Raw genomic sequence first — 15,025 nt, 5'->3', positions numbered from 1 at the left:
ATGATATCAGGGACAAGATTTTAGACCTGAACAAAGATTAAATGGGCTGCAAAGCCACAAGAAAGAGACTGGGTATTAATGACCCAGCTGTTGATGCATTTCTTCCAAAATGTGAGGAATACAAAATGACTATCCATCAGCCTGTCTGGGGTTCTATACAATATTTGACCTTTTGTAGGGATTTGATAATCATGAGAACAGAAAGAAAGCACCCTAGAGCTGTACGGGATGAACTAGGCAATGATATCAAAGCTACTGGGACCAAAAAGTCTGAGAAAACTACTGGTAGCACTTAATGCCACAGAGATTTAAAATTCTGTAGTGCACACATGGTACCTCTACTTCAGAAGGAACCTGTGCAGTCCCACCTGAGGTTTGCCAACGGACATCAGACTGGTTTAGGATATGATAAGGAGGTGCTGTAGTCAGATGAAACCAAAATCAAGCTGTTTGGCATTAACACAATTCAATGTGTTTTGAGAAAGAGTACTGCTGTCTATGATCCCAAGAACACCCTCCTCACCATCATGCATGAAAGTGGTATCATTATGATTTGAGGGTGTTTGTCTGGCCAAGGCACAGGACAACTTCACATCGTCAATGAATGGATGGAGGGAGACATGTAATGTGCAATCCTGAGTGCAAACGTCCTTCCCTCCACCACTACACTGAAGGGTAGGCCATTTTTGGATCTCCCAACATGACAATAATACACAACATACAGTCAAAGCAACGAAGGAGTGGCTCAATAAGAAGCATATTAAAGTCGTGAAGTGGCCTAGACAGTCTCAAAATATTAACCCTATAGTAATTCTATGGAGAGAACTGAACCTCCCATTTGCCAAGCTACAGCCACAAACTACTAATGTTTTAGAGATAATCTGCAAAGAAAAATGGGCTAAAATATTTTCTACTATATGCACAAACATTGTCATCAACTAAAAAGAAGCATCTGACCTCAACTAGGGCTTTGCCACAAAGCACTTTATCTTCTTTAGCTAGAGGGATCAAATACTTATTTGCCTAAATTAAATACAAATAAATTAAAATATATTATTTTAAGTTATTTTCTGGAATTTCTTTTTGATATTCTGTCTCTCCATGTTTGAATACATATTATCATAAATGTATAGACTGATCATGTCTTTATTAGTGGGCAAACAGGCAAAATCAGCAAGGGATCAAATACATATTGGACTCACTGTAAATGTAAACATTTCCGGACTGTTGCCATTAAGTGACATTCGTTATGGTAATGACGGACCAAACAATGTCCTTTCATGACAATAAAACGTTTATGACATTGACAAACTGTTTATGACCCCTCCATGACTACGTCATGACACTGTTTTGACACTTTTATGACACTGTCTGTCATGTCATGCATATGACACCAGCGTCAAGTAGTGTTACCAAATAGTTTTTTACTACTATGTCAAAGAAACAAACTCGAAATTGCCCACCCATTCAATTGCAGGCGGACAATTTTGATGTTTGACATTTTTATGGGCAAATATTGAAGGCGTGATAAATATTGTTAAACTACTCTTCTGCATGCATTTCTCACACCATTGAATAATCTGGACATAGTCTATAGAAATAATAAAATAGCAACAAGAATTTGCCCTCCAGGCCCTGCTGTGGCCAACCGGTGGGGCACTCGCCTACCATGCGGCTGACCCGGTTCGATTCCCGGCCCGGGTCCTTTGCCGACCCCTCTCTCTCCTAATTCGCTTCCTGTCCACCTTCCACACTGTCCTGTCAGAAATAAAGTCGAAAAAGACCACAAAAAAAGAATTTGCCCACCAGGAGCGATTGCGATTTCGATTGTGAGCAATGGTCTGGCTCATGGGTTGTCTAGTTTATTAAGTTAATGGAATGTAATAATGTAGTCTTGAATGTGTAGTTGTGTTGGCCATAGCTGCAATTGTGCATGATCACTTGGATGAATGGGAGTCACCTCACTTGAACTGAGGTCCCAATGCACATGGAGAAGGACAGAGAAATGTAAGCACTGTACTACAAAGCCTGTAATACCAACAGTGCTATTTTGCAGGATAATTATGTCTACGGTGCAATGTGCTATCATAATGGATATTTCTGGTACCCTGTTTGGTACAAAAGATCTGTTTAAAAAGGGGAATAATACTTTACCCCCAAACCATCACATTGTTGTGTATAAAGTAGGTGATTGTCCTGCAAAAAGGTACTGCCTGGGCAACAAGCTTAGGTTCACACAGTATACAGTATATTTTGTAACATCAATTCAACACTTACAGAGAGAGAGACGAACAAAGTGAAGGTTAAATTTGACACTCTCGGCCCTGCCGTGGCCTAACGGTAGGGCACTGGGTTATCACGCCGGCAAGTTCGATTCCGACCCGGGTAATTTGTTGATCCTTCCCCGTCCCTCTCTCCCCACTCATTTCCTGTCTCTACTCCACTGTCCTGTCGAAAATAAAGGCATAAAAGCCCTAAAAAAATATGTAAAAAAATAACACTCTCAATGTTTCATTAACACTGGAGGTGCTGCAGTGTTGAGTCACCCGTCCAGAAATGGGCTTGCATGTCCATGGGGTTCGAGAGGATCAAGACCCAGGATTGAGTCTGGCCTGGGTCAATATCCCAAACCTACCCCATATTTCTCTCTCCCAGAGGCGATTCTAGTATCAGTGGGGGCCCCAAGCAAAAACCCAAAAGAATGAACATTCGAAACAAATCGGCCCTTTATAGTTTAAAGTTGAGCTATTTTTCACCATGCACTTGGTTGGGGGCTCCAAGCGGCTGCTTGCCTAGCCTGGTGACAAGATGCGCCTCTGCTCTCTCCCAACTGTCCACCTCTTCAGCTGTTCTGTAAAGCACCCCAAAAAATAACACTGCAAAATGACTGTGTATACCCATCTAACTGTATGTTGGAGTACCAACACAGCATTGCCCTGCAATGCCCCCAGAGTTGCCGCTAGCTCCCATGCACTGTGTGGACCCACATGAGAGTTCTGGGCCGTTCTGGGCCGTTCCACAGGCGTCTGGTCAGGTCCGGCCCAGCTGGGCTCTTTCAACACCTGGTGCTGCTTTTGTGCTATCGGTGCACCCACATAACGCTCACTGGCACAAGTGTGGGACCACTATATATAAATATAGCCTATATACCTGTATGTATATGACCCCCAAGTCCTTTAGAATCTGAGAGTCCTTTAGAATTTTGAAAAAAGAGGAAAAAAACATTTCCCTCCAAAAATGGAAATTGGAAATTAACGTTACAGCCCATTGATGGCTGATACAGGCAAAGCTCTGAGTGACATGTGTTTTGTTTGTATTTGGCAATGGAGACAAGTCATAAAACTACAACAAAACAGTTTTTGCGTTATACAATTTGACCTTGTTTCCTGGTTCATCACCACATGTTCACCACTGCACATGCATTACATCTCGTCAATACATATGATTTATAAATATCTGCACATAGAAGAGGATGATATACATACATAATGATATACATACATAAGGATGTAAGACTGCTAGAGTCAGACAGGTATGATATCTATAGCCCTAGTCCTCAGTCTTTCACAGATTTGTGTGCAAATTTTGTTATTTGTTATTTATTCTGAATAATTATCCCTCATTTAACATTTTGTTGAACATTTGTTTACCGTTGACCTGACAGTTTCCCATCAGTGAGGCATGTGTGGGCATGTCCACCATCTTTTGTTCTCCTGTCTGACCTCTGGCCTCTTTCTGTCTGTCTGTCTGTCTGTCTGTCTGTCTCTATCATCCCCTAAAGTAGGGATGGGGAACCGTTTTAATTTGAAGGGCCATTTCAAATTTTCAAAAGTCCTCCAAGCCCTGCACTACGAACACAAACCAGGATTTTCCCCGTGCACTTTACAGACCCCACCGTCACTAGATTCCCTGAAAATATGACTGAATTGTATTGCCAATACAATTTCCAAGATTTCTTTACAAAAAGTGTCATATTTCACGTGAAACTGCATAACATTAAAATTATATCAGGGGCCGGGTATAACGGTCTCAAGGGCCTTATATGGTTCCCCTTATATAGGTTCCCCACTCCTGCCCTAAATTGTGCAGGTTTAGGCCATAGGCCTTATTATTGAGGAGGTATAACGCAGGCGTAATTGTGAACTCTTGATGAGCATACACAGTTAAAATGTCATAATGCAAATACTATGTTGCAACAATTATTATGAAATTGAACCATGCCTGTTGTTGTTTTGTGACTTATCCCCATTGTAGACAAAAACACATTTATCACTCAGAACTTTGGTCTGACTGTATCACCCATCGATGACCAGCAATGTCCACAAACCGATTTCCATTTATGTTTATGTATTTTTCTCCTTTTTTCCATAACAAGACCTTGGTCCGTCCATAAGGAATACGCCCCATCTGCGGATAATGCAGCGCAACTGAGCGTAAAATGCAAAGATGACTTCAATGCTCCTGGACATGTTGAACTTTTGCCCATTTCTCATATGATTTGCATTGCCCGGACGGAGGAACCGCGTAGCGTGACGTTCGGTACAGTGATTGGGCCTCTGACGCATCAGAGGGGCTTGAAATAGCGGGGTCGTGGAGTACAGGGCATAGTCATTACAGTTGCAGCGGAGCCGAGGATTCCAACATCGCCCCTCACGGACAGCCCACACTACCACTGGAAACATGGATAAATTTTGTGGAACATGGAAGATGATTTCCAGCGAAAACTTTGATGATTACATGAAGGCAATAGGTATGAAGTTTCTCCCCTTTTCCAGTAAACAAAAAAACAAAAACGTAGCCTATCTCCGGACCAACTCACAACATCGGGTCGAGTCCAGTCATAACATGTGGATATGCTTTTTAGAATTGCCAGAAAGATGGACTAGTTGGAATCCAAGAGTTTTCAATGGCAGTTATTTTCTTGTAGACAAGTATAACGTGACTCGTTTGAAACATGGTGTGGCATCAAATCCCTCGTTTTGTTTGCAGGTGTCGGCTTTGCCACTCGGCAGGTGGGAAACAGGACCAAGCCCAACCTCGTCGTCTCCGCCGATGAGCAAGGCAATGTTATCATGAAGTCGCAAAGCACTTTCAAAACCACCGAGATCAAATTTAAACTGAACGAAGAGTTTGACGAGACCACTGCTGACGACAGAAAGACAAAGGTGAGCACAGATTCATCGCGGCTGTGGACCGTTAGTTGCCATAGGACTGGCACTCCCTAGCGAGCTAACGAGTGTGTTTTGTGACTTGCTTCATCCACAGACTGTAGTAACTCTAGACAGCGGCAAACTCGTGCAGAAACAGTCGTGGGACGGCAAAGAGACGATAGTGGAGAGAGAGATTGAGGACGGAAAACTGATAACGGTAAGGCGTTTCCACTGTCTACCGATTTTTTTAAGCCTTTTTAAATCTTTTACCTTTTTAAAGCAAATGTAATCTATGTATGCCAATTTTCCATTCAAAGCAAATGTAAACTATTAATGGCAATTTGCTTTTGAGGGGAATTTTGCCTTCCATGCAAGGCTCAGTTTCCTTGCATAAAAGATCTAGCGCGCCTATGTTGAGCGCTCAATGCGTGCGTAAAATGCCGCCCCTGTCCTAACGGATGGCGCTGATGCTGTTGCTTGCAGAAATGCGTGATGGGAGACATCGTGGCAGTGAGGACGTACGTGAAGGACGCATGAGATGCGCCGTGGATACCTGCAGGAGTCGGAGGACGCTATGCTCAGTTCAATGAGCCAGAAGGGAACGCGAGTTTTCCTCTCATTCATTTTTTCTCTCTTTGTAACACTAAAAACTATTCTCTATTCATTCCAAGTTAAGACGTCGATTTTATTGATTTTAGAGCTTTGAATAAAATTTTACTTTTTTTGCTTGACGCCTGCCTTGCTGTGAATTATTGTTACAGTTTTTTAGTTTGTTGCATTATTTGTATAGTATGCATTTACTTTCCATCATAATTTGCCATATTTCTGAACAAATTGTTGGACAATTGAAGCCTGGACTGACTTGGCACGAAATCATGCACTTAAATTTGTAGTCAAAACAACGACTTATCATATCAGCCCTAGGCTGTTTTCAAATTAGAGTCATAGTGAAGAATGTTGGTATAACAGGACGCGGAAGTTACAAAAAACTTTCCAAAATATGTGGACTAGATATATTTAGGCTACTGACACAAACCAGAGGGACATGGTCCATGTCCAGCACTGCACAAATGGAGATAGGACCCTGTCAGTTTAACAAATACCAACAACCGCCAAATGACTTTCCCACAGTCCAGCGCTCTCTCTCTCTCTCTCTCTCTCTCTCTCTCTCTCTCTCTCTCTCTCTCTCTCTCTCTCTCTCTCTCTCTCTCTCTCTCCCTTGGACATAGGGGTACGATAATTGTAGATTCCGCAGATGAACTGTTGCGCCTGGTGCTGTGGTATGTCTTTGCGCATCCCAGAAGAACAGCGTGAGCCCGCGCTGTGCTGGTGGGAGCTTGTAAAATGTCAGCTCACGGAACGGAGTCAGAGGTCGCAGGGGGATGTGTACTGTTTTCCTTTTTCTGCTCCGACATTTCCCTTTCCCTGCATAGTTGCGCCCGTGCGTAAGGAACAGAGATGAGAGTAGAGGAGGGGAGAGGAGCGGAGCGGAGTGGTACGTTGTGGTCCCCCGTCGGTAACTCCCACCTGGCCCTGCGCCCAAACAAGTTTGTCTCAGGGGTTGTGTGTGTGGAGTCTTTTTTTCCAGTACAGGAAGGAGAGGAGATACACTGATTGAGATTAATGTCAAAAACAGCTGAAACAGGTGGAAACGCGAGCCAAAAATCGTCGAGCTTCCCCATTTAACGCACGCACAACAACAATAGCTTTTGGTCACAGGCAGCGCGGCACATGTGGTGCAAAGTTTAGGGAGCACAACGCAAGTCAACACACCCACCCCAAAGCGCACAGAGACTGGTTTGTAGGCCAAACTCGGTCCGGCTTTTAAGTGTTTCAGTGGAAGCGCTCTTTTGTGGGAACGGCGAGGTTCCCACTGGAACTCTAGACAACCATACTGTTTGGAAACAGCTGGGGTCCCGATGCGTACCGCTGGCAGGGCACCACAGAGATAAAACGGCCGCTCACATATGGGCCTCGTTGGCCGGAGATGTTATTTATTGTTCTACCGGCGATGAGTCGCTTCGGAAAGGGGGAAAAAACATCAGGAGTCCTGCCGCTCCCTGTGTGGGAAACAGATAGCGCATAGGCCGCTGTGCATCAGAGTGGAGGGAGAGTGGAGCTTCAATGTCCCCCACCATGGGTCTCCTTTAAGTCATGGGGTGCAGGTTTAAAGCTATGTGTTGAAGGTTGGGAAGTGAAGTCCAGATGTGGACTTCAAGGTTTCAAGTGGTCTCTCAATCAATAAACCAGTCACAAAGTCATTACCATATTCTTCATTATCGTCATCATCATCATCATGATCTTTACTTGTGTGGCACGTGTAGGGTGTAGCTTTTAAAATACTTTTTTCACAAGGTCAAGGTCAGGTTTTTTTATTTTGTCCATAAACAGTGGTAACTAAAGAGGAAAGAAGCGAAGTTTGTTTGTTTGTTGAACAGAGAACAGAGATGCCTACAGAGACACACACAAGTGTCCACCAGGGTGCTGCGGAGAGTTGTAGAAAGAACTACCACACCAACGCTCAAATGCCTTTGTAGACAGCTAAAGAATGGGAGAAGAGAAGACCCCCTCTGTGTAGGACTAGTGTGGCACTGGTGTGCCTGCAAGTCTTTCAGGAGGGTGCATTTCGAGAATGAGGTCCCAGTCCTTTTTGGGCCATCATTCTCCAAGTTTTCTGTATGTTGCACACACAAGGAAATGAACATCTCGTCCTGTGTCATGTGAATCTTGGGACACAGTGACCCACAGTGCAGCATCACTTTACTCCGCATAGTTTACACAACAACATTCCACTGATGCCTAACCCAGTATCATAGCAGATGCCTATAGAGCCGCATTAAGATGGTCTGGGCAGGGCCGGTTCTACGCAACTCTGTGCCCTAGGCGAGCACAACCTTTTCTTTTTTGTAATTTTAGAGATTGGCATTTGTAAACATAGCAATGTACATCTGATCGAGTACAGCTGATTTTGTACCTACATACTAATAAGAACATGAATAATCAGTGTCAGCATAAAATTCAATGTTCTATTTCTCTTGACATTCTAATTCTGTGGAACATTCAGGTGCCCCCGAGACATTTGGTGCCCTAGGCCTTGTCTGCCTATGCCTATTGCCGGCCTTGGGTATGGGGCCCCTAGATTATAGGTGACTTGAATCTTGAATCTTGACTCTTGAATCTACTGTAGGCCCTCGCAAAAGACAAATTCCGGGTAATGCTTTATCTTAATGGTTCACTATTACAGTGGATCTACCACATTAGGTACATTGTAATAACCAGTATAACAATATATTTAAAAAAAAAAAAAATAGGTAGAGGAATGAGTATTAAGAAGATTGAAAACTCAAACTCGACAGCGGATACATTTTTCAATTCCGCATTTTGTCACAATTCTAAAATTATTGATCTCTCCCCAAAGAAGGGAGTCAAATAACTTTCAAATGACTTTGTCCTGGGCTCGGCAACAGCTGCCAGCGGCCCTGCCTGCCGCTATGAAGGATTTCCAAGCAGTCTGTGTGAAAGGCTAATGGAAACGCTTGCCTTATCAACCAATCACATTTCCCCTTTCCCCAGGCTAAGCGGGTCGGGGTTCACTGTGTTCAGTTCAGACAGTACACACCCACACACACATGGACAATGTTAGACACAACACGTCATCCATGGGGGATGACATGGAGGCAGCTGTGTGTGTGTGTGTGTGTGTGTGTGTGTGTGTGTGTGTGCGCGCGTGCGTGTGTGTGCATGTGTGTGCGTGTGTGCGTGCATGCGTGTGCGTGTGTGTATGCATCTTATTTTTTCTTCCTATATTACCGTCATTGTCCTTGCATTTCATTGCATTGTGTCACAATTTACACTTTGATATATTAGGTTATATGATTTGTATCAGAGCCGTATATTAAGTATATATATTAAGTATATATATTAATATACGGCTCTGATTTGTATATCTATGTAAACTGAGTTTATTTGGTAAGTAGGCCTAGGAACAGTATATTATGTTGTATGAAATATTGAAATACCCTATGCTGCCTGCGTGAACTATTCAAGTCTATTCGTTACATTTCTGTATTATTGAATAGGAGTCGACATCTGCCCGCACTACAGTGCATTCCTTATGTTCACAGTCAGCATACTTGGCCAACAAAACAGACTCTGTTTTGGAGCATATGATCGAATTTTGATTTATGATCATATGGGCTCCATCACTTAGGCATTCCTTTGAGCACCACCCAGATGATCTACCATAGACAGCATGGATACTGTATGTTAGAGGTCGTTGTCCTGAAAAAAAGAACTGGACTAAAAACTGGACCAAATAAAAGGCCCGGGCATTTTTGTGCAGCCCCCTCTAAGGCCGATTCCTATTTCTAATTTCTACCCCTATCCCTACGCCTTCCCCTTGCCCCTCGTCCCTTCAAACGGAGCATTAAGGGGTAGGGAAACTGTCTGTCAGTGTGAAAAATGTTGATTTCTGGGAAAAATGTTGAGTTCCGGTCCAGGTGTCCTTCGTTGAACGTTCTATTCGTCGCAAAACAAACATGTTACGGAACTCAACATTTTTTTACACGAACAGAAACCCCTACAAATTGAGACACCCCTTCAACAATCCTGGAATGACACTCATAGCATTCAAAGCCAGTCTCTCTATGGCCCACTTGGAATACCTTCAGGGCCCACCACTGGGCCCCATCTCACAGTTTGAGAATCACTGACCCGCCCAATATAGGCTACCAGAGGCGGAGGAAGGGATGGGCAGACTGTACCAATCCATCACCCGCAGCATCAAGCATGATGAGAACACCAGACCTGACCGTGCAAGCCCAGAGACACCTTTTATCAGGAGTCAAGATCAGAGGCCCAAGGCCACTCCTGGATGTGCATGTGGCCGAGTTCAAATTGAACCAGGGCTGAACTGGTGATCTGGCATACAGGGCATTTTCCCGGTGGGCCAACAGTCCTCAGGGCAGCCGGAGATGTTGTACTTTGATTTGTTTAGATGTTTGTTTTTTCTTTGTAACTGGCCCACAGTTTAGAGGAGTTGTCTCATTGGTCCAGCGTCAATATCGATCGCGGATTGAGTCAAGCACGATACTGTATATGCACAAAAAAGTCTTTGTTGTAAGAGCGCTTCCTGGACTCAAAAAAGGTGCTCTGCTTTGAGGTGGTCTTTGGCGGGGCAAATGTAGAAGTTGAAAAATGAAAGATACCAAGGCACTCTCATCTATCAAAAATAAAAAGAATTTATTGCCTGGCTTGGTTACAGTAAACCTTTAAAAACTCCAACATGTTTCGGCCCTCTGGCCTTCCTCAGGGAATCAAACTGTATATGCAATTGCAAATTGTATGCGAATGGTTAAATGTGTGAGGGGCCAGTTTTAGCCTTTAAATGCCCGAGTGAGTTTTCAGACCCAGTCCTGAACTGAGCGGAGACCTTGAGGACACCATCAACAATGCCAGGAAGCGAAAGGAGTTGTGTCATAACTTAGTTATTAGTCATTAGAGGTATTTGACCTGTGTGTGTGCGTGTGTGCGTGTGTGCGTGTGTGTGTGTGTGTCTGTGTGTGTGTCTGTGTGTGTGTCTGTGTGTGTGTGTGTGTGTGTGTGTGTCTGTGTGTGTGTCTGTGTGTGTGTGTGTGTGTGTGTGCATATGACAACAAAGTTCACTGTCTTCCTGAATTTGATTCTATGTGGGTCTGCATAGCTAGGTTAAGTTTACACGATTGCTAATGTTAGTGCAATGTTAGTCAGGATGCATATATTGACCTATTTATAGTTTGTTTATATTTAGCGCTTTTAATAATTAAGGGAAAACTGCATACAACTGCAACTGGGTATAATAGCAAACCAATTTATGACCAGATTTAACAAAAATAACATAAAGACTCTTAAGTAAGATGCATGTATTTTATTCTTCAGTTTTAGTGGCTGATATAGTATATGCTCACAGCACACAACAAACAATCACATGAATGCATGTCACAGTGTAGTGACTGCATATAGTCTGATGCACAGAGGTCTACTCTGATGTCCACATACTGTGTGTGTTTGTAAAGGACCAAACAATAGCTTGTACTGATAAAGCGCTCCAAGACTCAGAAAATCAGAAAAAAACAACTCAAATTGGTTAGGCAGGATTTATACCCTGATAACAAAACAAACACACATCTTTATACGTATCACAGTGCATTGCCAGGGATCCATGGAGGTCTTCTCTCTTCCTCACACTTCCTCAGGACTCCTTCACAAATGTTCTCACTGCTTCCACACCTGTCCAAGTCTTCATCGTCTACACAAACACACCACACGAACACATGCCTTACAGGTTATTTTACATTTAGAGTAGGCCTATGTAGTAGTAGTAGAAGTAGTAGTAGTAGTAGTAGTTACAAAAAAGTGTCACTTTTTCCTATGTTACTTTTTTCATGTATTCACCACTAACATTGAATTTTTACTATAGGTATTCACTTCGGAGATTTACACTTTTCATCCATACATAGGTGGTTTATTTCTTAGAAAATATTCGCGAAAAGATTAAATGTTTGAGAGAGAGAGCAAGATACAGTATACTACACAATTACACACATTACAGGTGGCTTTACAGTATTATAATGTTTAAGGGGGGAAACATATTTTATGGAAATCAAGTGTTAATCAAGCTGTTGAACATGTGTGCTATATAACACAGTATACAGTGGTAGATATAAAGGCCATCTGTCAGTGGTGTAGTCTACTTTTTTATGGTGGGTATACTGTATATTTGAAACATTTTTGAAGTGGGTATACTGTATATATTTCTGCTATTCAAAACAATGGATCAATCCATTTTAAGTGGGTATACTGAAATCCCTGAAATTTAGAAGTGGGTATACTCCGTATACCCGCGTTCTACGTAGACTACACCACTGCATCTGTCAGTTCACCGTGAGGCAGAATTTTCATTTTCCATTAAACAAATAAAAGTGAATTTGACTAAAGGCTGCTGCACTCGAGCTCTTTCTGTGGTTGTGCACATGGCAGGTCGAAACAAAGTCTGTCTGCAGACTTGGGGCATTGTGAGGCCAAAGTTCATGTAAGAGCTCTGGTATTGACAACAACACTTTAGACAGTAAATGAGAGTGAAGATGATGACGATGTTGAAGACGAGGAAGAAGATAACGCTGAGAGAGTGGAAATGCTTACCGTTACTAGTCTGTCTCCTGTCACCTCTCTTTCAACGATGATCTCTTTGTCCTCCCACTTCTGACTATGGTGCAGTTTGCCATTATTCAGGGTGATCACATTCTGATGAATAGAGAAAGACACACATGGAAAGAGAGAGAGAGAGAGAGAGAGAGAGAGAGAGCAAGACACAGAGACAGAGACAGAGACAGAGAGAGATATCGGTTTTGACTTTGAGGTCAAACGAACCCTGACATTGGCCTTGGGTGTTTACACGGTTTGTTACTTTCAACTGTGCCCAGCGATGCAGCGATACGGCTGACAGCAATACAGCCCAGAAACAACAGAGAAAGAGAGAACGTGGTCCTCTTTGCAGTTCACTCCCAATGTAAACATGATTAGCACTGACTTCTGTTGCTGTTGGTCCACTTTAACATCCACTCAAACAGGACTGGGGTGCATTTCTCGAAACCACAGTTGCTTACTACATTAGCTACTTTGTTGTTTTCAATGCATTTTCCCATTGGCAACTACCGAAGTTGCTAACAGGCTAACAACTTCTCTTTTGAGAAATGCACCCCTGTATTGGTTCACTTATAGGGGACAATTTTCCCAGTCATAATGAATACAAAGAATTTAATGGTGGTGGTAAGTATTTGTGAAAAAGTTAACATATGTGAATGGACAGCATGAATTCCTGAAATAAACTACTAAAAGTATTACACACGGTGCACCTTTAATGTGGACATGGCCGGAGTGTCCATTGCTCACCTTAGTCGTCCTCTTGTCAGCTGATGTGTGTTCGAACTCCTCTCCTAGCTTGAACGTCATGTCGCTCTGTGGAAGCTTGATGTTCACGGTTCCATCTCCTCCAAGAGTGATGGTCAGCGTGGGCTTTAGCCTGCTCACCACCTGTCGGATCGCGAACCCAACACCTGCAGAGAGCGCACGCACACAGTAAAACAATGACGTGTTAATTCAACACTTAGAGAGTGAATTAAACATCTTCTATTATGTCACTTCAAAAGAAAGAAGTCTACCGCACACTTTCTTGACTTTATGCTCCTTTATTAGAACGAACAACGCATTCCGCCTCAGTGCGTCATCAGGCTCGCTCAGGTATGTCTTCTATTGTGTATTTGGTCCCAGAGTAGCCTATACTGTCACCTGTGTGAAGTTGGCACCCCATATGATGAAAATCTGAATAAAAGCATTTTGGTTCGTTGTGCAGGCAAAATGAGCGTTTGTGCACAAAGCCTCTTTAAGATATTTACATTCTAAGAGGTTGGTGACCTTAGGTCACTCAGCACCCCATTAACATCCATTATACTGTCTAGGTGCTGTAGTAATACAGCATTATTTCCTGTGCCGAAGTCTTGCACTCTTCAGAACGGATCACACTAAAACTGTACACAAATGCTCGCCCAACTACGACTTTTAGGATGCATCGCCATGTCATATGCAACCATACCATACACTTTCTCACTCGATACAACCCCATTGAAACATTAAAAACCCTTTCATGATACACAAGTTAACTATTACCGACTGCTTTGAGGAACTCATCGAAGTTTTCACTCTCCACACACTTCCAGGATCCGGCAAACTTCTCCATGCTGATAGCGGCGACGTGTGTCCTGGTTTCAGAGGTGGTGTGTGTCTGTGTGTCTGTTTGTGTTTATGTGTGCATGTGTGTGAGTGTGTGCGTCTCTGAAAACACACTGTCAGGTGTGTTCAATGGTGCAGCTGTGCAGAGCTTCTCAGATGTGCCGCTTTTCATGCGCGGTCAGGACTTGACTCGGACAGCCAATCAGAGCTTGCCACGTCACAGCAGGTGAGCGCACATTGTGTACATTGAGTACACAAGATGTGGCAGTCTAATAGCTGGTATCTGATAAGGCTGTGAAATCTGAGTGGGAGGAGACACTCTACAAGCTTTGCACCGCAATCATGAGACAATGGATCTTCTGGTTTGAATAAATGATATTGGGCTTTATATGATGTGGTTTACGATGTGCATTATGATGTAGCTTACGATGTGCATACATGTGCATAGATTTAGCATTTACTGTTAGCTCCTACTGGATTGGTGGGAGAATGGATCCTCTAGTAAACCATTCACAAAGTGATCGAAGCAGCACTCAGCAGTGCACAGTTCAGTAACCTTTTACCTCTGCTTTTGAAATGACCAGTCATGTGCCTTTGGCTTGGCTGTCATCCAATACTGTTCACATAGGTTGGCATAGATAGGGACGAGGTGTTGCTAAAGCACCCGCCTCTTCGCCTTACTGGACAAAAAATACCTTTTTTGAAGGTTTTTTTTATGTCACAATGTACTGGTCCATGTTGATATGATCATCTAATGTGTCACGATCAAGTGCATGTGAAAAAATAGGGGACCCAAATTGAGAACGAGACGTCACGTCTCAAGAGGCAATCCCCATGTGTAAATAAATAAAAATGTGTAAAAAAATGAACAATAATGCGCAGGTATAATGCGCAAATTGACATGATAATCTACAAAATGCTTCACGATCAAAAGCATGTGACAATAATGCACTGGTATAATACGGTATATAGCCTAGAATGCCAGTTCCACAAGTTCCACATGATCATTGTCATAAAAAATTGGCCCGGGTCCAAACTTAATTGCTCACCCCTGACCTACAGCATGGTTGGCCATATGGCATACAGGGCATTGCCCGGTGGACTGGTCA

General features: G+C 43.1%; 2 protein-coding genes across 3 annotated transcripts; one reads left to right on the top strand and one right to left on the bottom strand.

Moving 5' to 3' along the window:
* The first annotated feature begins 4,598 nt into the window (after window positions 1–4,598).
* LOC134436257 (fatty acid-binding protein, heart-like) lies at window positions 4,599–5,881 on the top strand. The gene is made up of 4 exons (XM_063185392.1): window positions 4,599–4,750; window positions 4,990–5,165; window positions 5,266–5,367; window positions 5,634–5,881. Exons 1-4 carry the CDS (start codon window positions 4,681–4,683, stop codon window positions 5,685–5,687), a joined length of 402 nt encoding a protein of 133 aa, XP_063041462.1. The 5' UTR covers window positions 4,599–4,680; the 3' UTR covers window positions 5,688–5,881.
* A 5,165-nt stretch (window positions 5,882–11,046) lies between these two features.
* On the bottom strand, window positions 11,047–14,093 carry LOC134436256 (fatty acid-binding protein, heart-like). Of its 2 annotated transcripts, XM_063185391.1 has the most exons (4): window positions 13,854–14,090; window positions 13,080–13,243; window positions 12,330–12,431; window positions 11,047–11,436 (listed from the first exon to the last, which is right to left on the bottom strand). In XM_063185391.1, exons 1-4 carry the CDS (start codon window positions 13,921–13,923, stop codon window positions 11,380–11,382), a joined length of 393 nt encoding a protein of 130 aa, XP_063041461.1. In that variant the 5' UTR covers window positions 13,924–14,090; the 3' UTR covers window positions 11,047–11,379. The 2 variants fall into 2 exon arrangements, with proteins under 2 accessions (XP_063041461.1, XP_063041460.1); XM_063185390.1 differs by lacking the exon at window positions 11,047–11,436 and having other exon boundaries at window positions 12,094–12,431; window positions 13,854–14,093.
* Between the last annotated feature and the right edge of the window lie 932 nt (window positions 14,094–15,025).

This window comes from Engraulis encrasicolus, chromosome 20 (genome assembly GCF_034702125.1).
Source record: "Engraulis encrasicolus isolate BLACKSEA-1 chromosome 20, IST_EnEncr_1.0, whole genome shotgun sequence".
Classification (NCBI taxonomy): domain Eukaryota; kingdom Metazoa; phylum Chordata; class Actinopteri; order Clupeiformes; family Engraulidae; genus Engraulis; species Engraulis encrasicolus.
Note: the sequence above shows the minus strand (reverse complement) of the source record. Positions and strands in the feature narration are given on the sequence as shown.

Excerpts from the sequence above, each read along its gene's own strand:
- LOC134436257 (XM_063185392.1), top strand. The coding sequence starts at position 4,681 with ATGGATAAATTTTGTGGAACATGGAAGATGATTTCCAGCGAAAACTTT. Across the intron at positions 4,751-4,989 it reads TGATTACATGAAGGCAATAG|GTGTCGGCTTTGCCACTCGG; the intron begins GTATGAAGTTTC and ends TTTTGTTTGCAG. Across the intron at positions 5,166-5,265 it reads CTGACGACAGAAAGACAAAG|ACTGTAGTAACTCTAGACAG; the intron begins GTGAGCACAGAT and ends CTTCATCCACAG.
- LOC134436256 (XM_063185390.1), bottom strand. The coding sequence starts at position 13,923 with ATGGAGAAGTTTGCCGGATCCTGGAAGTGTGTGGAGAGTGAAAACTTC. Across the intron at positions 13,244-13,853 it reads TGAGTTCCTCAAAGCAGTCG|GTGTTGGGTTCGCGATCCGA; the intron begins GTAATAGTTAAC and ends CGCTCTCTGCAG. Across the intron at positions 12,432-13,079 it reads CTGACAAGAGGACGACTAAG|AATGTGATCACCCTGAATAA; the intron begins GTGAGCAATGGA and ends TCTATTCATCAG.